Here is a 24523-nt window from a genome sequence, read left to right on the forward strand (position 1 = left end):
AGAACCTCATATTAAATGTCTGTGAATTATTGACAACATTTTTGTAACCGCATTGCAAAGAAGTTAGAAGTTTCTGTCAATGCTAAACTGAACACTTTACCCTCAGTGAAAGCTGGTAAACGTCAACTTTAATGATTAGAGTTGAGGAGATTGGCTAACGGGTTTGGAATTGGGATCCGGAATAACTCCATCTGATCCTCAAACTTCTCAATATTCACACTGGTCCTTCAAAGCTCCCCTCCTCCAGGTATCCAAATTATCGAGGCCATTTGACTCAGTCATCCGACCTCCATTTCATTTTTGCTGTACAGCAGATTTCACTGCCCCATTAGTGTGGTCTCACCAGCATGAGTTAGGGAGCTGTCATTGGGTAAGATGGGGAGGGTGTGGGTTGTTCCATACATCATTGCCTGGGTAGCATTGTGGCAGAGTGAACTACCCACCAGTATAAAGCCTGCACAATTTTCATTCAATTGAAACAAGATTACATTGAATATACAGAAACAGGTTAATAGGCCCAACTAGTCCATTTTGCTATTCAGCTATTCATGCTCCACTTGAGCCTCCTCCCATCCTTCCTCATCTAAATCTATCATCATAACACACTATTCCCTTCTCCCTCACATTCTTATCTAGCTGCCCCTTGAATACATCTATACTATTTGCCTCAACTACTCCCTATGGTAATTAGTTCCACATTCTCATAACTCTCTAGGTAAGGAAGTCTTTTCTGAATTTCCCTACTTGATTTCTTGCTGACTATCTTACACTAATAGCCTCTAGTAATGCTCTTTCCCATGTGTGTCTGTGTCTACTCTATCAAAATCTTCCACAATTTCAGAGACCTCTATTAAGTTTTCTCTATTCAGGAGAAAAGAGACCTGCCTGCTCATCCTTTCTTGATAGCTATAATCTCACCTTTCTTGTATCAGCCTTGTTAATATTTTTCGCACCACCTCCTGAGTGCAGCCATACCTTTATCATCACATGGTAACCAGAAATCGACACAGTATTCCATGGGTGGTCTGACCAAGGTTCAATACATGAAATTTACCTAGATTGATGTATATTGCATCAATGTACGGTGCCAAAGCAGTTCATGTGACTCATCACATGATAAGCCACTATTCTCAATCACGTCAACAGGACAGGCACTGAGTACAAGCCAGAAATATTCTCACAGGCAGAGATGAAATCACACCTTAGTGTCTGTCATTCCACGTCCTTAGTTAAGAAGGAAATAGATAGATTTCCAGACTCTAAAGGCGTCAAGGGGTATGGGGATAGAGCGGGAGTACACCGTTGAGATACAGGATCAGCCATGATCGTATTGAATGGCGGAGCAGGCTCGAGGGGCCGAATGACCTACACCTGCTCCTATTTTCTATGTTTCTGTGTTTCCATCACCATCACTGGCGTTGGTTCAGGAGTGAAAATGGGGGATGAATGGAACACATGAGTGACTGAGTTCTCAGTGAGAAAATTGCATGTGCCATTAAAAGATATCTCAATTTTCTGTGTTCTCATTGTACACTGTCAGGTCAGCACTGTATACTGTCTTGTTTTAAAGATCCTATTTAAACAGCAGGTGCAAGTCCTTCACTTTTCAGCCTATTTACAGCCTTCGGAGTTAATGTGGTATTCACACTATATTTAGGAGTGTACCATCATTACTACCCACAAGTAGGGGGACAAATCTGATTGTGAAAACTACAGGGGGATTTCCCTCCTGTCCATCGCGGGTAAGAGCCTGGCCTGTAACCTCCTGAACCACCTTCGTCCAATCGCTGAGGAGATCCTTCCGGAAACCTAGTACGGCTTCCGACCATCCCGGGATACTGTGGACATGGTCTTTGCAGCTAGACAGATCCAGGAAAAATGTCAGGAGCAAAATCAAGAATTGTTCCTTGCCTTCATCGACCTGACCAAGGCGTTTGATTCTTTAAATCGTGAAGCTCTATGGATCGTCCTCCAATGCTCTGGTTGCCTGTTGAAGTTTGTCACTGTCCTGAGCCTCCTGCTGAACAACATGGCCACCACCGTCCTGACTGGAGGATCCGAAATTGACACCTTTCACATCCGGGGTCAAACAAGGTCGTGTGATCGCTCCCATCTTGTTCGCCATTTACCTGACCGTCATCGCCCACCTCATCTGAGACGAGCTACCACCTGGTGTCAGCGTTGAGTATCGTCTGGACAGGAAGCCCTTCAACTTTGGTTGCTTCCAGGTAAAACAAAACTCACCACCGTGGACATCCACGACCTTCAGTTTGCAGATGACTGCTGCATGATGGCTCACTCTGTACAGGACGTGCAAAGGACGCTTGACCTCTTCAACACCTCATATAAGAAGTTTGGCTTATCCTTAAACATCGCCAAGACAAAGGTCCTTCACCAACCTTCCCCGGGCCGGTTGAGCATCCCCCGCGCCATCCACATAGATGGGGTGGCTCTGCAGTATGTGCTGCACTCCCCTTAACTCCGGCAGCCACCTCACCCAAGGGGTTACCGTCGATGATGAAGTCCAGCACCGAGTCAACTGTGCCAGCACTGCCTTCTTCACAGGATCACACAGTGCAGAAGAGGCCCTTCGGCCCATCGAGTCTGCACCGACATGTGAGGAACACCTGACCTACCTACCTAATCCCATTTGCCAGCACTTGGCCCATAGCCTTGAATGTTATGACGTGCCAAGTGCTCATCCAGGTACTTTTTAAAGGATGTGAGGCAACCCGCCTCCACCACCCTCCCAGGCAGTGCATTCCAGACCGTCACCACCCTCTGGGTAAAAAAGGTTTTCCTCATATCCCCCATAAACCTCCTACCCCTCACCTTGAACTTATGTCCCCTCGTGACTGACCCTTCAACTAAGGAGTGGAGCCAGAGGATATCGCTAGAGTGTTGAATGAATACTTCACATCCATCTTCACCCAAGAGAATGAGGATGAAGGTATTGAACTTGGGGAGAGAGACTGCGAGGTTCTTAAGCAAATTGATATAGGGAGTGACAAGGTATTGGAGGTGTTGGCAGGCTTTAAAGGGGACAAATCTCCAGGTCTGGATGATTTGTGTCCCAGACTGCTGAGAGAGGCAAGGGAAGAGATCGCAGGGACTCTGACCCAAATTTTTAATTCCTCTCTGGCCACGGGGGAGGTGCCAGAGGACTGGACAACAGCTAACGTGGTTCCGCTATTCAAGAAGGGTTGTAGACATAAGCCAGGAAACTACAGGCCAGTGAGTCTCACGTCAGGGGTAGGGAAACTATTGGAGAAAATTCTGAAGGAGAGAATCTATCTCCACTTGGAGAGGCAAAGTTTGATCAGGGATAGTCAGCATGGCTTTGTCAGAGGGAGCTCATGCCTAACAAATTTGATTGAATTTTTTGAGGAGGTGACCATGTTTGTAGATGAGGGTAATGCAGTTGATGTAGTCTATATGGATTTCAGCAAAACCTTTGACAAGGTCCCACATGGGAGACTTATAAAGAAGGCAAATGCACATGGGGTACAGGGTCATTTGATAAGGAGGATTCAAAATTGGCTTAGTTGTAGGAAACAGAGTGTGATGACAGAAGGATGCTTTAGTGACTGGAGGCCAGTGTCCAGTGGCGTACCATAGGGATCTGTGCTCAGTCCCCTATTATTTGTCATTTATATAAACGACATAGATGACTATGTGGGGAGTAGGATTAGTAAGTTTGCGGATGACACAAAGTTTGGCCGGGTGGTTAATAGTGAGGCTGAGTGTCTTGGGCTGCAGGAAGATATAGACGGGATGGTCAAATGAGCAGATAAGTGGCAGATGAAATTTAATCCTGAAAAGTGAGAGGTGATACACTTTGGAAGGAGTAATTTGACAAGGAAGCATTCAAGCTGTGCAAACATGTCTTTGACAACATTTGCAAGTCAACAAAGGTTCTGGTTTATAAGGCCGTTGTGTTGACCACCCTCCTCTACTGCAGTGAAACATGAACTGTCTACCGACGCCACATTAAGATCTTTGAGAGCTTCTATCAGCAGTGCTCGTGTCAAATCCTGGGGATCAAACGGGAGGAGCGTCGGACTAACGTGAGCGTCCTCCATGAAGCTGCATCGACCAGAATTGAAGCCCTACTCCTGTGGAACCAATTCCGATGGACGGGCCATTGCATCTGGATGTAAATGCCTCCCTCGGCAGGTTCTCTTCTCACGCTCTCCGGTGGCCAACGCTCAAAGGGCAGCCAAAGGAAAAAGGTATAAGGATACGCTCAAGGTCGCCCTAAAGCATGGAGGCATTAACACCACTGACTGGGAGGAGAATGCTGCAGATCGCTTGGCATGGCACCAACTGGACCATCAAGACGCAAGCCACTTTGAGGCTCAGCGACTCGACAGCGAGGCAGAGTGGCGGCGGCAGAGGGAGGAGAAGGAAGCCAACCCGGGGCTGCGAGTTCTATTCTCCTGAGCAACAAGGTGCCCCCACTGCGGAAGAGCATGTGGATCCAGAAATGGGCTCTTCAGTCATCTTAAGTCTCACCAAGCCTGACAGACGTCATCCTCGGTTCCGAGGGACCGCCGATGACGACCAGGTGTGTACATCCCATCTGTTCAGGAACTGTTAGATTCCAAGTCACAGATCTGGAGTTGGAAAAGTTCTGAGAGTAATTAGGATCTTGGCTTGCTTTGGAATCTGCTCTAATTTTTAATATGACCACTTTCACGATATGATCTTTTTAAAAAAATTTACTCATGGGATGCGCAGCTGGCTGGGCCAGCATTTATTGCCCATCTCCAATTGCCCTTGAGAAGGGTGGTGGTGAGCTGCCTCCTTGAACCACTGCAGTCCCTGATTTGTAGGTACCCCCCCAGTGCTGTTAGGGAGTGAGTTCCAGGGTTTTGATCCAGCGACAGTGAAGGAACAGCGATACATTTCCAAGTCAGGATGGCGAGTGACTTGGAGGGGAACTTCCAGGTGGTGGTGTTCCCATCTATCTGCTGCCCTTGTCCTTCTAGGTGGTGAAGGTCGCTGGTTTAGAAGGTGCTGTCGAAAGAACCTTGGCGAGTTGCTGCAATGCATCTTGTAGATGGTACACACTGCTGCCACTGTGTGTCGGTGGTGCAGGGAGCGGGGTACCCATCAAGCGGCTGATGGTGTCCTGGATGGTGTCGAGCTTCTCAAGTGTTGTTGGAGCTGCAATCATCCAGGCAAGTGGGGAGTATTCCATCACACTCCTGACTTGTAGATGGTGGATAAGAAAGGAAATCTAAATACTTAAACAGTTAGGTTTAAAAAAAACTTATCAGAACTGAAAGGTTCTCGACTTGTAACATTAACTCTGTTTCTCTCTCTACAGATGCTGCCAGACTGGCTGAGTGCTTTCCAGGATTGTCTGTTTTTATATCTGATTTTCAGTATCCACAGAGTTTAGCTTTTATTTTATAAAGGCATCATTCACTTAAGCATGATACGAATTTGTTGAGAGGTGAGTGGATATTTTATAATTCACATTCACTTCAGATTTTTCAACCCATCCACAGTTAAAGCGTATTTCTCACTCCACATTAGCAATCAGTTCAAACACAGTGAATTCGCTTTATTATGTTCTTGTAGATATTATAAGAAGCAATGACAATTTATTATGTCTCTCATTTAACAATGTAAATGGTGCCTTTTTTTCCTCTGTGACAATCAATATTCATCACAGGAGGTCGTCATTTGGCTCATTGAGCCCATGTCAGTTCTCTACAAGAGCAATCTACATAGTACTGCTGAAAAAAAGAGACATGTCAAAGCTTTTCATCTTGCACTCATCAGGACACTTCGCAGGAATGCCAATATAAGAGGAAAACAACAATTTACACTGTATGTGAAAAGAGTGCTGATTGGTTGGCAAGTGGACTCTGATTGGTAGAGGTGTTGCCATGGAGAATACACCAATGATGGTGACTGACAGTTAACTGCCAAGCATTTTTTTTTAATTTAAACCAGGTAGCTTAAACCTTGATTGGTCAAGGCATTGTCCTGAGGAATGGGTCAGCAAATGGCTGTCACTTGTTTTGTTTATGTTCAGATAGTCTCACTTTCCCATCCCTTCCTCGTAGAATACAAATTTATCCCTTCAGGTAATTATCCAACCCTCTTTTGAAAGCCACAATTGAAGCTGCCTCCACCAACCATTCAGGTAGCGCATTCTGGATCCTAACCACTAGTAACGCAAAAAAGCTTTTCCTCATATCACTGTTGGTTCTTTTGCCAATCACTTTAAATCAGTTCCTCTGGTTCTCGACCCTTCTGCAATGGGAACAGGTTCTCCCTATCTACCCTGCCTAAACCTGTCATGATTTTGAATACCTCCATCAAATCTCCCCTCAACCTTCTCTGCTCTAAGGAGAACAACCCCAGCTTCTCCTATCCATCCACATAACTGAAATACCCTCGTTCCTGGAACCATCCTTGTATATCTTTTCTGCGCCCTCTTCATTAATTCAGTGAATAAAAAAAGACTTGAAATCAGAAATTATGACAAACACCTTACCTAATATGAATGAGGGAGTCTCTAAGTGTAATTATATAGAAAACGATATTGGCGTTGGTGTTGCTATAGATACTGTTGATTGTTGCTATCGTTCCACCCAATCGATCTTCCGCAGCGCATATTATAATTGGAATAACACTTTCTGGAGCAGCAAGTTCACTTTGTTTCGCTGTATGGATTGCACTGTGGACAGTTGGAGATTCAGGTCCTTCCGCTGAATAGCAAATGCAGAGAATTAGTTTCATTAAATGGCAAACCATTCACTTAATAATGACTGTATTACACAGGATTTTGCAGCACAGACACAGGTCATTCATTCAAAAAGATCCATGCCAGCGTTTGTGCTACACGCCACTCTCCTCCCACCATACATCATCGAACCCTATCAGAATAACCTTCCATTCCTTTCTCCCTCATGTGGTTATCCAACATTCCTTCAAGTGCATCTACACTATTCACCTCAACGCTTCCACATTCTAACCACTCTCTGGGTAAAGAGGTTTCTCCTGAATTCCTATTGGATTTATTAGTGATTATCTTACATCGATGGCCCTTAGTTTTGCAATTCCTCACAAGTGGAAACATCTTCCCTATCAAAACCCTTCATAATTTTCAAGATCTCTATTAGGTTCCCCCTTTTTCTTTTCTAGAGAAAAGCCATCCACCCTGTTCAGTCTTTCCTCAGAGACGTACCCTCCTATTTCTGATACAATCATTGCAAATATTTTATCCACTGTCTCAGTTTTTCTATTTGAGTACCAATTTTCCCATCCAGGAATGGTTCAGGGGTTTCCTGGGAGATTTACATCTTTCTGGAAGTTCCAGTAAGAATCACATCAGTTTATGTGGAAAGACTAGGGAAGCTGTGACAGAGTAAAGAAAGTGGAGGGGGAGATTTGATAGAGGTGTTCAAAATGATGAAGGGTTTCGACAGAGTAAATAAGGAGAAACTGTTTCCATGGGCTGCAGGGTCAGTTACCAGAAGACACAGATTGAAGGTAATTGGCCAAGGAACCGGAGGGGAAGATGAGAATCATTTTTACACATCGAGTTGTTGTGATCTGGAATGCACTGCCCGACAGAGCAGTGAAAGCAGATTCAATAGCAACTTTCAAAAGAGAATTGGATAAATACTTGAAGGGGGAAATTTGCAGGGCTATCAGGAAAGGGCTTGGGAGTCAGACTAATTGGATAGCGCCTTCAAAGTGCCAGCACACGCACGATGGGACGAAGGGAGGGAGGATCCCTCCAATGGACACAGCTGGTGGACGGCAGCCAACGTGTGACTCCAAATCTCCATCCTCCTGGGTGAATGGTCATGGCTGACAAGGTCTCACGTGGTTAGTCTTTCTGTGCTGCCAAGGCAATGGTATCTCTAGAGAGTCTTGAAGGTGGTGGAGGCAAGCAGAATAGTATCAGGGGGAGGGTTCTCACACATGGCTCTCATCACCCTGGTCAAAGAGCAATGACTTCAAGTGCAATCATGTATGAACAGGAGGAACATGTATCTCTGGTCCTCCAGGAAGTCCTTCACTTGGAAGGGGTGGGGACACCGTATCTAGATGGAAGCCAGGTGAGGGCTTAGCACTTGAGGCTTCACTTCAATTTGTTGTATAAGAACATCAGAAATAAGAGGAGTAGGCCATTCGGCCCCTCAAGCCTGCCCTACCATTCAATACTGCCCCAGGCCTCAACTCCTCTTTCGTGCCAGCTCCTCATAGCCCTCAGCTCCCCGATATTTCAAAAATCTATGTACCTCCTCTTTAAATACTTTCAGTGATTTAACCTCCACGACTCTCTGGGGGTGGGGAATTCCAGATACTCACTACCCTCTGAGAGAAGAAATTCCTTCACATTTCAGTTTTAAATGAGTGCCCCCTTATTCTGTAACTATGTCCCCTAGTTTGAGACTCCCCCACTAGTGGAAACATTTTTTCAACATCTAGGTCCACAGAGGAGTCGATGGTGTAGGCCGAGGCAACCCTGCCTTGGTAATGGCTCTCATCCAGATGAGGAGGAGGAGGGCCCACTGCAGGTTGGCGCAGGAGGAGCCAGGGCCTGAGCAGCAAGAAGCAGTGGGGCCTCTAGAAGGTCCAGAGGCTGTCGAACAGGGTCCACTGCAAGGCTGAGCATTGGCCCGACCATGGGTGCATCGCAGGCGATATTCTTATTTAGAAATGAGCGAAAGGCAATGGCGGAGATGCCCTCGTATGTCCGGGATGTGGTTTGCTCACATCTGCCAGCTTCTCCATTACAAGCTGCGGCCGCAGGGACTCTGGAGGAGTAATGCAGAGTTCCTGGCCTGCAATGAATGAATGTCCGTCCAGATGTCTTTTAAATATGGCTCCAGGACCTTCGACCCCATGGGATAACGCCAGCTGAGTGACTTCCTGTCCGCCCCGCCACGAGGGTCACCATGCTCCTCACGGATGCATAATTAATAAGTTGAACAGCGGAAAATGGTGTGTGTTCAGCCGTCCAGCAGAGCAGTGGGAATCACGCCAACTCTCCCGCCCACCACTGGACTTAGACTCCAGAATGGAACATTCCACCCTACAATTCTGCTTCTAATTAGTAATGCTCAGTGCTACAACAGCCAGCGCCTTTACCCAGCAGTCCAAAAGTATTACATAGTATTTATAGTGGAGACAGGCCAAATACGTCCATGCCAGTATTAATGCTTTACCTGAGCCTCCTCCCACCCTTTGTCATCTCATACCATCAACATTCTAACCTTCTAATCCTTGCTCCTCATCTACTTATCCAGCTTAAATGTATCTATGCTATTTGCCTCAACGGCTCCACATGGCAGCCTGTTTAATTCTTCAATTTCAATAGAAAATTTCAAGGGAAAATTAGTTTCATTAAAACAAGCTTTAAGATACATGCACACATTTATACAGCAGCTTGTATTGAATAGGATGCAGATGCTGGTGCTTTGTTTGAGAACACCTTAGATTTCTCAAAGTGGACACTGACTGACCTATGTCACAAAATGTTTACATTAAATTAATGCCATAAAAGAAATAATTAACTTGCACCAGTTGATTGTATGTATGGGGGGGGTGCAGGTTGGGTCCCAACGCCTAAGTACTTTTGAAGTGTAGTCACTATTGTAATATAGGAAATCTGACAGCCAATTTGCACACAGCAAGCTCCCACGAACAGCAATGTGATAATGACCAGAGAATCTGTTCTTTCAATATTGTTGGTGAAGAGATAAATATTGGCCAGGATACCAGGGAGAATTGCCCAGCTCTTCTTCCAAACAGTGCCAAACATCTTTTAGGGCAGACAGGGCTTCAGTTCACCATCTGACTTGAAAGATGGCACCTCTGACAATGTAGCACTCTCTCAGTACTGCACTAGGAAATGCACTCGAGTCTCTGGGATGGATTTGAACCCACAATCTTTGACTTAGAGGCAAGGGTGGGGTGTGGGGGGGACAACCAACGGAGACCCAGCTGACATAAAGTCAAAATCAGTAAAGTTCGTTTGTGAACTTACGTTCCTGCAAAACCTCGTAAACGGCGAGACCACGAATGACAAACATACTTTACAATGCGAGTCATTTAGATAGGGTTCAGCCATCCTAAAATTTTACATGTATAAAGGATCAAAGGCAATAAAAACATATGTTTTTAATAAATTTAAAGAGAAATTTACTGGAGAAGTCATTTAATAAAACAAGAATACAAGAAAAATGTAAAATTTGTCACACTGACAGTACTTTAATTGAGGGTGCATGCAGACTGTGATTAGGAACGAAATTGCCGCAACATGGGACATCCACGTGCAAACAACAGCAGACGACACATGAGCCGTGCGCACTTTCTACTGAAGGAAATATGTCACGGACACCTTCCTTTTTTAACTTTATTTCGGCTTTTACTCTGCCGTTTTCTAAAGGTGGCTTCTATTTTTTTCATTTTTATAATTTTTAAGTGAATTTGGGCCCACAGTGGGCGAACGGGTGTACAAAGACATGGACAAGCGAATTTGCGAATGGTGGGACTTTACTGTAAACTATCGACATGTCAAATTGCTTCAAGTCTAAATATTTTTGTAATGTAGTCTTCCACCAACTCCCAAAACCAACATGAACCCTGATGTCAAACAACAGAGAAACACTCACCTAATTCCTCCTTGTAGAGTGACATGTTGTGAAATTTGTTGTAAAGAACCAGGCAAAATGTCAGAATGACTAGGAACAGCAATCCCTGATTAACTAGAAACAAAAACATAAAAGGGGAAAAAAACAAAAAGAAACAGAAACACTTAAAAGTTAGGTATCCATCCAGAGGAGAGAAAACCTAAAAGAATCAATCAGCGTCTCACAAATAAACAAAGCTCGTTATAAATAAATCATGAATTTCATTAAAAAAATTAAAACCAATTTTTATTTCATGAAACTTGTTATCTTATTGATGTTGTTAAGTTGAAATGCATTTTAAACAATCGGAATACAGGCCAAATGCTGGAAAATGGGATTAGAATAGTTAGGTGCTTGATGGCCAGCATGGACATGATGGGTCAAAGGGCCTGTTTCTGTGCTCTATGAGTCTATGACTCTAATACATGAGGCAAGCTGTGAAAACACCTCTAGCATACCCTGGTGCTTCGATTGCCGATTGGCCCAATCTCAACACCAGCCTTGGGGTATTGCCAGCATTAAAATAACACAAATTGGAAAATTTAGGCTCAGGAATCACCAAGGACAGTAAACTTTGTGTTATCTGGCACTCTACCAACCGGGATTCCCTACTAACCAGAATTTCCCCCGAAGGAAAAAACAGTTCAGACGGTACTCTTATTTCCCAGTTTTTAACTGGTGTTCCATTTTAAAGGTATACAAGACCAGTTCGGACCAGTATTCTTATTTCCCAATTTTTAACTGGTGTTCCATTTTATGGTACACAAAACCAGTTCGGACCAGTATTCTTATTTCCCAATTTTTAACTGGTGTTCCATTTTATGGTATACAAGACCAGTTCGGACCAATATTCTTATTTCCCAGTTTTTAACTGGTGTTCCATTTTAAAGGTATACAAGACCAGTTGGGACCAGTATTCTTATTTCCCAGTTTTTACTGTTCTTTCTTTCTGGGTCTGATTTTCCCCTGACATGAATTATCACTTGACCAACCAGAAGCAATTACAAAGTTATCCGGAACCCATACCTGTATACTGTATTGTTTTATACCTAAATTTACGTTTTAATGTACTGTTGAAGATCAGAAGTAAAAAGAATACTGTTCTTTATTGCCTGACTACTTGCATATTAATTGAAGCTACAAGTATTGCCCCATATTCCATTGGTAAATGGAACTCTCCGTTGGCCGGCATTTTTGATTAACCGACACCAGTCATTCCCCACACACGCACCCGGATAGTAAAGATTTTACTGTATTTTATTATGCCAACAAATACAACAACAGCTTTCATTTATCCAGCACCTTTAATGTAGTGATACGTTCACTGGAGTGTCACCGACACACAGGGGATATTAGGGCCAATGATCAAAAGCTTAATCAAAGAGGTAGTTTTTAAGGAGCGTCTTAAAGGAGGAACAAGAGGTAGGAGAGGCGAAGAAGTGTAGGGCCTCGGAAGAGATGGCCGTGGATGGTGAAGCGGTTAAAATTGGGGATGCATAAAAGGCCAGAATCGGAGGAGCGCAGAGCTCTGGGAGAGTTGCAAGGTTGGATAGCAGTGCAGTATATTGTGACATGGAGTAGGGAGATGAGGATTTAGGCCTTCATGTCAAAAAAGGATAGCTCAGGTGGAATTATTGAATATAGCCCAGGCAGTTCATCATACAAAACTACTGGGCACACCACAGAAAAGAAACAATCTGACTCCTGGCAGCTCTTTCACGTAGAATTATATAATGGTTACTATGGAAACAGGTTGCTGGGCCCTGCCCATCTATGTTGAGGTTAATCCGCCACATCAGCGGCCGTCCTGAACCCCATGGGCAGAATCTTCGGTTCAGCGAGCGGGGGCGGGGGTGGGGCCCGCTCGCCAAGGTGTAAAATGACGCGGAGTGACGTCAGGCGTATCATTTAGGTTTTCAGTTCAGCGGGCACGCAGCCGACTCAGCTGCGCGCCCACTGAGCTGTCAAAGGCCTGTCAAAAAGCAATTAAGGCAATCAGCTGAGCTGCCCGTCCGACCTTAAGGTTGGCATTTTTCATGGAACCTCATCCATGGGGCGGGATGAGGTTTCATGAGTGATTTAAAATTTTCAAAATATTTTTTTTATTAAGATTAATGCACATGTCCCAGCAGTTTCACATGAGGGGACATGACATAAAAATTTTTACAACACTTTATTAGATCGTTTAACCTTAAAATTCAGCGCTTTTTTTGCACGCATGCACGAAAGAGCGCACTCCCTACTCAGGCAACACCCCCCCCCCTGCTCCCCCCACCACCCCCACCCGCACAGGGAGCGCTCAGCGCTTCCGGGCGCGTGTCATGCTGAGCGGGCCTTAATTGGCCCGCCCCCATAAAATGGCGTCGCCGAGCCGATCGGCTCCACGCCCGCCCCCCCCCCGCACAAACCCCCCCGACGGGGAGAAAATTCTCCCCCATGTGTCTGCCTGGTCCTATTATTCCGCTAATCCCCTTTACCTCAACCACCAATCTAACCTCTTCTTAAGTGTTGACAAAAGACTTGTTGACTTGGTTCTGGATTCTTTGGTCACATTTACAAGGGAAAGGGATAAATATAAAGGAAGGGTTGGAGTTTTTTTTTTCTCGGTGGCATAATCAACTATCCGGACTCACAATGGTGCTAGTTTTCGGAATTTACATTTTTGCTCAGGTTTCTGCTCAAGCTCTTTTACAGATCACCAAACCTAGAATCTTCCACGAAGCTGTGCAATTGGACAGTGTTATCGAATGTAATTTTTGTTTTTAAAATTGCATCAAAAAGTATTCATATTTTTTATTCTTTCATAAGATGCAAGTGTCATTACCCATTCCTAAATTACCCTTGAGAAGGGTAATGAGAATTTATACAATTAAAGGTGGTAACATAAGAAATAGGAGCAGGAGTAGGCCATTCAGCCCCTCAAGCCTGCTCCGCTATTTAATAAGATCATGGCTGATCTGATTATGGCCTTAACTCCACTTTCCCGCCCCCCCACCCCCCCCCCCCCCCCCCCACCCCACCCCCAATCCCCAGTAACCCTCGACTCCCTTTTGGATCAAAAATCTGTCTTTCTTGAATATATTCAATGACCCAACCTCCGCTGCTCTCTGGGGTAGAGAATTCCAAAGATAAACGACCCTCTGAGAGAAGAAATTTCTCCTCATCTCTGTCTTAAATAGGAGACCCCTAATTTTAAAATTGTGATCCCTAGTTCTAGGTACACCTATGAGGGGAAACATCCTCTTAGCATCCACCCTGTGAAGCCCCCTAAGAATCTTATATGTCTCAATAAGATCACGTCTCACCCTGATGCAGTTTTATTAATACAGCTGAAAATAGGTTTATCATTAAAAAAAGTAATTTTATTAAGAATCTAATCCACCTATGAATGGGTGAATAACTGAAAGCGACTTTGTATAGAACCATTTACTAGTTGCATCGGTGTACATTAATTAAGCTTCTTAGCAAATTATTATTTTTTCAATTTTTAAAAGGTGCCGATTAGCTTCCTTGCACCCAAATCAACCAGCTTCATTTTAAGAGCCCTCTTTAAAGGCCCACAAAAATAGGCACAACTGCAGAAGCTCACCACGATGATTAATTTATTCTTTCAAGGCAGGCATTTGTAGCCCATCCCGAATTGTCTTTGACCGGAGTGGCTTGCTAGGCCATTCCAGGGAGCAGTTAAGAGTCAACCGCATTGCTCTGGGTCTGGAGTCACATGTAGGCCAGACCGGGTAAGCAGGGCAGATTTCCTTCCCCCTAAACAGACAGCTAGGTTTTTATGATAATCAATGACAGGTTCACAGTCACCATTTAGCTTTCAGGTTTTATTAATTGAATTTAAATTCCACTAGCTGCCCTGAAGGGGGAGGGGGTTGAACCTGTGTCCCCACTGGATCTCTGTATTCTTAGTCCATTGACATTATCACTATGCCACCATCTCCCCCAAACTAATTCAGTTGGGAGGGAGGACATGGTCATACATGTTGGTGGGTCAACTTCCAGCACAGATTTTTTTTTTAAAAAACCACTACAAAAGGTCATGGGAAATTCGATCGGTTCTGGATGTAAATGGCACTTAAAATTCCTCAATCGGTTGTGCTAGTTGGGTTGGTTTTGGTCACATTGCACTGAGAAAACACAACGCAACCCAATGGAAACTCCACGCCAACGTGTTTTTTTTAATATACACTTCGAGGAGAAGCTTCCTTCAAAGGGATGAGCTTCCCCAGCCCACCCCACATTGAGTTATGGGTGCATAGGCAGGATATGGAGAGACGGGCAATTGTTTTGCACAGATCCCAAACAAAATTCAATTCGTATGCAGTCCAATCCCCTTCGGAAATACATTTCCAGACACTTGGCGATGATAAAACGTTTTTGATCCCGGTGGGTGAGGGAGGGAGGCCATTTACAATTCGGACAAACACCAAGACTGAAGTGAAATAATGCAGACACCGGAAACCTGAAATAAAAACAGGACATGCTGGAAATACTCAGCAGGTCTGACAATATTTGTGGAGAGAGAAACAGAGTTAAGTTGGGCTACAAGGAAACGATCTCTACTCTGGTCAGGACAAGTTTGTGTTTTTGTGTTAAGTAAAAGATTAGTATAAGCATACATATTTTTGCACTGGAATATTAATAGAAGTTATACTGAGTGTTTCCTGTCATACTCAGTGTTCTCTATGTTTTGCCTACTGTGGAATAAAGCAATTTACAAACTTAACTGAACATTATTTTACCTAATGTAAATTCTATCTACCTGCAGAAGGATTAAGGGAACACACGTGTGTAAGACAGGAAAGTTCGATCTGGAACAATAGAGCTTCAATGTTACATTCCCATGTGTCACAACTGAGCTAGTAGATACAGGCTAGAGGGAGTCATTTCCTATCAGAAAGAAGCCATCAAACCGCTAGAGTATGAACCTGACTGAATCGCCATGCCACTCCCAAATTCATAACATTCTTCAAAACCAACTTCATAGATCATAGCTCCTGTTACCCCTCTCCAATTCCTTCCCAAATACAGCCCATTCTGTCTCTGTGAAATTTACCTCGGCACACTTTGGGAGATATTAAATAGGTGTGGGTTTGGATAGGCTGGGAGCAGTGCGAGCATCAAACTTAAGTGGCTATGATGACTTGAGCCATTTTAGGTCATTTTAACTCCTGGGTCTTGAACACGCTAGTTAAAATCGTGTGGTCCAGAGGCCACCCACCATTTGCATGGTAGGTGGTGGGGAAGGGGTTTCAGCCAGTAAGTGTAAAGATGGCGGGTTAGAGGTGCGATGGCTAGTCTGGGGCAGCAAACACCAAGGTTTTAACTTGCAGGGCTCGACGGAACATTTCATTGAGCAGGGTGCTCCCCTCAAAACGTACGGTAAAAGGCTATCAAAGTTTTAATGGTCCAGTAGGTGTCCAATTCATATTCGCATATGAAACTTCAGCCTGAATTGAGTGGGATTCTGAACCAGTTCCAAAGTAATGGCATTAAAAATCCCCACAGAATAGATAACCGACCCATAATAATAAAAGCAAAATACTGCAGATGCTGGAGATCTGAAATAAAACAGAAAGTGCTCGAAAAACTCAGCAGGTCTGGCGGCATCCCTGGAGAGAGAAGCAGATAACGTTTAATGTCCAATATGACTCTTCTTCAAAACCATTCCCATTCAGCTGCTCAACCATCTAGTTTCCACCTTCATGAAGAATCTATCCCAATATCTGTTTAACGTCAACAAATATAAGAATCGTTGCTTTAGGGCATACTTACTTTTTCTAATTAATGCCATTCTTTCCGTGTCACTTAGCGAATGCTATGATCTGTAAGTGAAGAGAAACATTCATTAACAAGAACCTTGAAAAATGAATTAAACACCAAAAAAACCTCATTAGACTCTAGGGAGATTGTGTTTTAAGTGAGTATTGGTGGGAGGGTTGGAGTGGGGGCAGAGAGAAATTTGATTTGCCATCACCCCACCGCCAATGCTGACGCAAAATCTGCCAATGCCAGTCTGCGCCAGCTTGTGACTTTTAAAAAATTCATTTATGGGATGTGGGCTTCGCTGGCTGGGTCAGCATTTATTGCCCATCCCTAATTGCCCTTGAGAAGGTGGTGATGAACTGCCTTCTTAAGCTGCTGCAGTCCATGTGGTGTAGGTACACCCACAGTGCTGTTAGGGAGGGAGTTCCAGGATTTTGACCCAGCGACAGTGAAGGAACGGCGATATAGTTCCAGGTCAGGATGGTGAGCGGCTTAGAGGGGAACTTGCAGATGGTGGTGTTCCCATCTATCTGCTGCCCTTGTCCTTCTAGATGGTAGTGGTCGTGGGTTTGGAAACTGCTGACTAAGGAGGCTTGTTGAGTTCCTGCAGTGAGACAAATTCAGCATCGGGCCTTCATTCAAATGCCACTGGCTCCTGGGGATGGTAGCAAATCAGATGGTTCACATGCAGAGTCAACTGGCAGCTAGAGTCTGGAAACATAAGAACACAAGAAATCAGGAGCAGGGGTAGGTCCTATGGCCCTTCGAGCCTGATTCTCCATTCAGTATGGTCACAACTGATCTTATACCTGAACTACATCTTCCTGCACTATTCCCAAATGCCCGAATTCCCTTCGAGTCCAAACATCTATTGATCTCTTTCTTGAATATACTCAACAACTGAGCATCAACATCTCTCTGCAGTGAAGAATTCCAAAGATTCACAACTTCTGAGTGAAGAAATTTCTCATTACCTCAGCGCTAAATCAGCGACTCTTTCCCTGAGACTGTGACCCCTAGTTCTAGATTCTCCAGCCAAGGGAAACAGCCTCTAAGCAACTAGCCTGTCAAGCCCTCAGAGAATCATATACGTTTCAATGGGATCACCTCTCATTCTTCCAATCTCCAGTGAGTACAGTCCCATTCTACTCAATCTCTCCTCACAAGTCAACCGGTGTTACACCCTCTAAGGCAAGTATGTATTTCCTTATATAAGGTGACCAAAACTGCATACGGTACTCCAGAGGTAAACATACGGTACTCTGGACGTGGTTTTACCAAAAGTTCTATATAATTGCGGCAGGACTTCTTTACTTTTATACTCCAAACCCTTTCACTAAAGGCTAATATACCATTTTCCTTGCAATCCAGTGAAGAGGGTTTCAAGCACAACTGACACAAGGCCAGAATTATTTTGGTACCCAGTATATAACCCGAAAGGAAAATCTTGCAGGGTAGTATTACACATTCCCCAAAACAAAAAAAATACCTGGAAAAACTCAGCAGGTCTGGCAGCATCTGCGGAGAGGAACACAGTTAACGTTTCGAGTCCGAATGACCCTTCAACAGAACTAAGTAAAAATAGGAAAGGGGTGAAATATAAGCTGGTTTAAGGGGGGGGGGGGGGGGAACAAGTAGAGCTGGATAGAGGGCCAGTGATAGATGGAGATAACCAAAAGATGTCACAGACAAAAGGACAAAGAGGTGTTGAAGGTGGTGATATTATTTAAGGAATGTGCTAATTAAGGATAGAAAGCAGGACGAGCAAGGTACAAATAGCCCTAGTGGGGGTGGGGTGGGGTGAAGGAATCAAAAAAGGCTAAAAGGTAGAGATAAAACAATGGATGGAAATACATTTAAAAATAATGGAAATAGGTGGGAAAAGAAAAATCTATATAAATTATTGGAAAAAAAAGGGGGGATTGGAAAAGGGGTGGGGATGGAGGAGAGAGTTCATGATCTAAAATTGTTGAACTCAATATTCAGTCCGGAAGGCTATAAAGTGCCTAGTCAGAAGATGAGGTGCTGTTCCTCCAGTTTGCGTTGAGCTTCACTGGAACAATGCAGCAGGCCAAGGACAGACATGTGGGCATGAGAGCAGGGTGGAGTGTTGAAATGGCAAGCGACAGGGAGGTCTGGATAATGCTTGCGGACAGACCGAAGGTGTTCTGCAAAGTGGTCACCCAGTCCTCGTTTGGTCTCTCCAATGTAGAGGAAACCGCATTGGGAGCAACGAATGCAGTAGACTAAATTGAGGCAAGTGCAAGTGAAATGCTGCTTCACTGGAAAGGAGTGTTTGGGCCCTTGGACGGTGAGGAGAGGGGAAGTGAAGGGGCAGGTGTTGCACCTTCTGCGGTTGCATGGGAAGGTGCCGTGGGAAGGGGTTGAGGTGTAGGGGTGATGGAGGAGTGGACCAGGGTGTCCTGGAGGGAACGATCTCTGCGGAATGCTGCCAGGGGGGGTGAAGGGAAGATGTGTTTGGTGGTGGCATCATGCTGGAGTTGGCGGAAATGGCGGAGGATGATCCTTTGAATGCGGAGGCTGGTGGGGTGATAAGTGAGGACAAGGGGACCCTATCATGTTTCTGCGAGGGAGAGGAAGGTGTGAGGGTGGATGCGCGGGAGATGGGCCGGACACAGTTGAGGGCCCTGTCAACCACCGTGGGTGGAAAACCTCGGGTAAGGAAGAAGGAAGACATGTCAAAGGAACTGTTTTTGAAAGTGGCATCATCAGAACAGATGCGACGGAGGCGAAGGAACTGAGAGAATGGGATGGAGTCCTTACAGGAAGCGGGGTGTGAGGAGCTGTAGTCGAGGTAGCTGTGGGAGTCAGTAGGCTTGTAATGGATATTGGTGGACAGTCTATCACCAGAAATTGAGACGGAGAGGTCAAGGAAGGGAAGGGAAGTGTCAGAGGTGGACCATGTAAAAATGATGGAGGGGTGGAAATTGGAAGCAAAATTAATAAATTTTTCTAGGTCCAGACGAGAGACTTAAGCAGCACCGAAGTAATCATCGATGTACCGGAGAAAGAGTTGTGGGAGGGGGCCGGAGTAGGACTGGAACAAGGAATGTTCCACATACCACATAAAGAGACAGGCATAGCTGGGGCCCATGCGGGTACACATAGCCACACCGTTTATTTGGAGGAAGTGAGAGGAGTTTAAGGAGAAATTGTTCAGTGTGAGAACAAGTTCAGCCAGACGGAGGAGAGTAGTGGTGGATGGGGATTGTTCGGGCCTCTGTTCAAGGAAGAAGTGGAGAGCCATCAGACCATCCCGGTGGGGGATGGAGGTGTAGAGGGATTGGACGTCCATGGTGAAGAGGAGGCGGTTGGGGCCAGGGAACTGGAAATTGTTGATATGGTGTAGGGTGTCAGAGGAATCATGGATGTAGGTGGGAAGGGACTGGACAAGGGGAGAGAGAATGGGGTCAAGATAGCAAGAAATGAGTTCCGTGGGGCAGGAACAGGCTGACACGATTGGTCTACCGGGACAGTCCTGTTTGTGGATTTTGGGTAGGAGGTAGAAGCGGGCTGTCCGAGGTTGGGAGACTATGAGGTTGGAAGCTGTGGAAGGAAGATCTCCAGAGGAGATGAGGTCAGTGACAGTCCTGGAAACAATGGCTTGATGTTCAGTGCTGGGGTCATGGTCCAGGGAGAGGTAGGAGGAAGTGTCTGTGAGTTGACGCTCAGCCTCTGCGAGGTAGAGGTCAGTGCGCCAGACAACAACAGCACCACCCTTGTCAGCGGGTTTGATGACAATGTCAGGGTTGGACCTGAGAGAACGGAGTGCAGCAAGTTCAGAGAGAGACAGGTTAGAGTGGGTGAGAGGAGCAGAGAAATTGAGACAGAAAAATTTACAGATTCCCCAACTCCATTTTGCAACCCTGCCCAAGTTGAGTTTCACCCCCCCACCTCCCTCCAGTGTTTATGATTGTATTGTCCAACTATAAAGCATGTGATAATTATTCTAACTATTCAAAGGCGAGGAGGGGCATCTCCTCTGTCTTTCGGATGAAATGACAACCAGGTGGACGTAGAAGATGCCAAGCTACTTTACACCCAATGAAGTACATTTTTTTTTGAAGTGTAGTCAATGTAGTTGTAATGTAGAAAACATGGCAGCTAATTTGTGAATAGCAAAGTCCCATAACTAATACTAAATAGTGTTGGTTGAGGGATAAATATTGGCCAGGACAGCAGGGAGAACGGGCCACTGGTCTTCTTCAAAATAGCATCAAGAGACATTTTTAACTCCTCTTGAGATGGCCGAGTGTGTAAAGTCTTTCTGAAAGACAGCACGTCCACCAGTCCAACACCCCATCAGTCCTGCAGAAGGAGTGTCAGCTTAGCTTTATGGACTCAAGTTCTTTGGAGTGGGTCTTGAACCCACAATCACCTGACTTAGAGGCAAGAAATAAGAACAGAATGGTAAAACAAGTGTAGGTGCATTGAAACCATTGAAACCTTCAATCTCTGCCTATCTTTAGGAACTTTGTTCAATGAATCCCAAACAAGTATTAACTGATTTTACAACTAACATTTTATAAACTGTTGCAGCCACTAAATGGCTAAGTTAATTTCAAATACATTTAAAAATTAATCTTATGTGCAATGGGAAAAGCAAGTGATAAAAAACATAAGAAAAAGGAGTAGGAGTAGACCATATGGTCCCTTGAGCCTGCTCTGCTATTCAATAAGATTATGACTGATCTGATCTTGGCCTCAACTCCACTTTTCCGCCTGTTCCCCAGAACCCTCGAGTCCTCTTTGGTTTGAGAATCTGTCTATCTCAGCCTTGAATACATTCAATGATCCAGCTTCCATAGCTCTCCGGCCTGGAGAATTCCAAAGATTCATCATCCCCTGAGGGAAGAAATTCCTCCTATCTCCATCTTAAATGGGCGACCCCTTATTCTGAAACTGTGCCCCCTCGTCCTAGTTTTCCCCATGAGGGGAAACATCCTCTCAGTATCTCGCCTGTCAAGCCCCCTCAGAATCTTATATGTTTCTTCTAAACACCAATGAGTATAAGCCCAACCTGCTCAACCTTTCCTCATAAAGACATAAAGATAACTAGAAAATCTAGTAACCTTACGCAAATCCTTGAGAAAGCCTGGCCCCATTTGTGGTCATCGGACACTTCACAGTTGCAAAAAGAATGCATATCCACCCAGTGATGGAATATTGGCAGATTACATAGAGAACCCAAGCCTTTGCTCAGGCACAGTACAGTCAAAGGAAGTAATGCAGATGAATAGGATACAGTATCTCCAGTCAAGCTATATCATATATTCACATTTCCAAGAAGATGAATACTGCAGCACCATAAGATTTATTAACATTTAAATCCAAACCCCTACCTTTCTTCTTTGAGCATAAGAGCTGCTGGAGACACATATTAACATTAAGTATCAATCTAAAAACTCTGCATTAGAATACCAATTATGTCATTTAGTGGTAGCGCTCTCGCCTTTGAGTCAGAAGACTGTGGGTTCAAATCCACTTCTGCAGTACTGAAGGAGGACTGCACTGTTGAAGGTGCCATCTTTCAGATGAGATGTTAAACCAAGGCTTTGTCTGCCCTCTCGGGTGAATGTAAGAGATCCCTTGGCTTCAAAGGGAAAAGTTCGTCCTGGCTAACATTTGTCCTCAATAATTATCTAAAACAGATTATTTGGTTATTATCACATGTTGATTGTGGGAGCTTGCTGTGCATAAAGTGGCTGTCATGCTTTCTATATTAAAACAGGTACTTCACTGCCTGAAACAGACTCTGAGGTTGTGAAAGGCAAGAGTTGGTTAGCCGAGCCTTGTATGGCAAACAGGGCCACAAATTAACATCTCATCTGAGGGACGACACCTGCAACAGTGCAGCACTCCTTCAGTACTGCACTAGATTAACACTCTAGATTCTGTGCTGGAGAGGGACTTAAACCTACAATCTTCCAATTTAGATGAAAAGTGCTACCACCACCACTAACTCGCTAAACGGTACGATTGATACTCTGTGCAGAGTTTTTGGATTAATACTTAGTGTTGATATATAGATTTCTTTCTCTTCCTCCTCTTTACTATGAAGCTTTCTTCTCCACACATGAGACGGAAGTTCAAAAGCAGAGTTAACCAGCACTAACTGATCCAGCCTCTTAACACCATGCATTAGGTGACTGGAAATTTGTTTTCCACTGGAACCCCAGTACAAAAGATTCCTAATTGCTTAACACATGAGGTAAGATGACAGGACAGCACGTGCCGGATAACTCAACCTTTCACCATTCATTTCCTGCAGCCATGTTGTGTCTCCTCTCTGACAGTTGTCTCTAACCACCTGTCTGGGTTGTGGTACTATCCATTCTATAAACATTTAGTTTAGAATTTTTGTTAAACTCCAAACGTCACACTTTGCATAACAACAAGGGCTAGCAATTATATGGTGCCTTTTACTTAGTAAAACATCTCAAGGAGTTTCACAGGAGCGTTATCACACAAAATAATAGCTAACCTTAAGCATTTTCTTTTGGAAAAAAAAATGAGAAAGGAACCCAGTTATTCTGCTCTCTTTCCTGACTTTGAGATAACCTCGAGAAGATGTTGAGATATGGAAGGGCACCCCAGGAGTAGGTAAATAGAATTCAGGTACAGCCAGCAAGGGCTGAATGTCTCCTGTGCTGCAACCATTCTCTGATCAGCCACGGTCTCAAGTGAATGGGGGAAAGCAGGCTCGAGGGGCTGAATGGCCACATCGCGCGTCCCTGTGAGCTGTTGCAGCAGCTGCAGCAATAATTGTACTCAGATTAACAGGATTTAATTGAAGCACTTCTATGCCGAGGGAAAAGAAAACACAGAAGTGGCCTCACAGGAACAGATGAAGTCAGTAGCTGAACGTTACCACTGCGCACCTCAGACCCCAGACCTCAGAGGAAACCAGCTTGGGAGATATTTTGGAGGGGCGGGGGGGGGAGTCTTGACACAGGGACGAGGCGACCCTTCAATAAGTAAGATTGTCTAGAAGGACATGCATGGGTCTTTTCACAACATTGTGACAAAGAATGATGATCCAAAAGGAGTTGACAGCGGCACAGTGTTCTTCACTGGGCTACTGGACCCATCGTGCTCACACTGAGCTTTATATTAGAAACAAAAACTCGGCGTTAGTTATTTAGATTTTAATAAGGCAGCTTTGGCGGGGGGGTTTGTTTTTAAACGTTGAACCTACCAAGCTGAAGCTGCGGCGGCCCAATATTCCGCGTTCAAAAAAAAAATGTTTTGATCCTGGATGACTGTCTGGGGGGCTAACTCTGTGCTGACGTTGTGCACTTCCAGTCAACAGGCGGCACTTCACAAGAGTAAAAGGCTTTAACTTAATATACATTCCAGGCAGTAGTGCTGGGGTTGGGGGGGGGGGGTCCTGTTAAAAAATGACAACAACAACAACAAAAACTGAAGATTTTTTTTTGCCAAGTGTCTCCATTAAACTTTCTTCAATTTACCTCAAGTCACTTGCTAGACTCCAGCTGAAAACGTCGGTGTCAATTTTTTTTCTTGAAAAATCTGCTTTCTGGCCTCCCTCTGGCAATATTTCCCTTTAGAGGTCAATAAAAAGAATGAACTTTTTCCCCCACAAACTTTGAGAAGTTGATGGCTGGACGGATGTGGCGATATGCTGCTGCCTCTTTTCCACGCGAGCAGAGAGAGAGAGGGATCCAGTATAAATGAGGACCAGATGTCTCTGCAATTCCCCATGCAGATCCTGTTGTTCCATTTCTCTCTCTCTCTCTCTCCCTGTCCCTCCCTCTGCAAATTACAAATTCCATCTGCGGGCTGCACATAGCTCAGATCAGGAACCAGGAGTGAGTGCTTTGGGGGCTTCCTCTCAAACTAACGCAGACTCGTTCAGAAAGTGAGCCACTTCGAGACGCCTCAGCCCTCAATAAAAAATAAACACGAGTTTGTGTTTAAATCTTGCTTTTAACGTTTTCCCAACTAGTGAGAGCTCCCAGGATACGACTTTTCATGGCTCTAGGCGTCAATTGATCTCATACTGTGAAGAAGGCGGGAGACAGTGGCGTACTGGTAACTGG

General features: G+C 44.7%; 1 protein-coding gene across 2 annotated transcripts in view; it reads right to left on the reverse strand.

The window, feature by feature from the left end:
* Window positions 1–24275, reverse strand: part of glt8d2 (glycosyltransferase 8 domain containing 2) — a 50012-nt gene extending 25737 nt beyond the window's left edge. The window contains exons 1-4 of one of the 2 annotated variants that reach the window (XM_078567788.1): window positions 23933–24275; window positions 16449–16498; window positions 10650–10742; window positions 6515–6728 (exon numbers count right to left, since the gene is read on the reverse strand). In XM_078567788.1, coding sequence (XP_078423914.1) covers window positions 6515–6728; window positions 10650–10742; window positions 16449–16467 — 326 coding nt within the window. In that variant the 5' untranslated portion in view covers window positions 16468–16498; window positions 23933–24275. Of the gene's footprint in view, window positions 1–6514; window positions 6729–10649; window positions 10743–16448; window positions 16499–21912; window positions 22086–23932 lie in introns of those variants that run through there. The other variant, XM_078567789.1, reaches the window with a different exon arrangement.
* Between the last annotated feature and the right edge of the window lie 248 nt (window positions 24276–24523).

The sequence above is a fragment of the Cetorhinus maximus genome, chromosome 22 (assembly GCF_964194155.1).
Source record: "Cetorhinus maximus chromosome 22, sCetMax3.hap1.1, whole genome shotgun sequence".
Classification (NCBI taxonomy): Eukaryota; Metazoa; Chordata; class Chondrichthyes; order Lamniformes; family Cetorhinidae; genus Cetorhinus; species Cetorhinus maximus.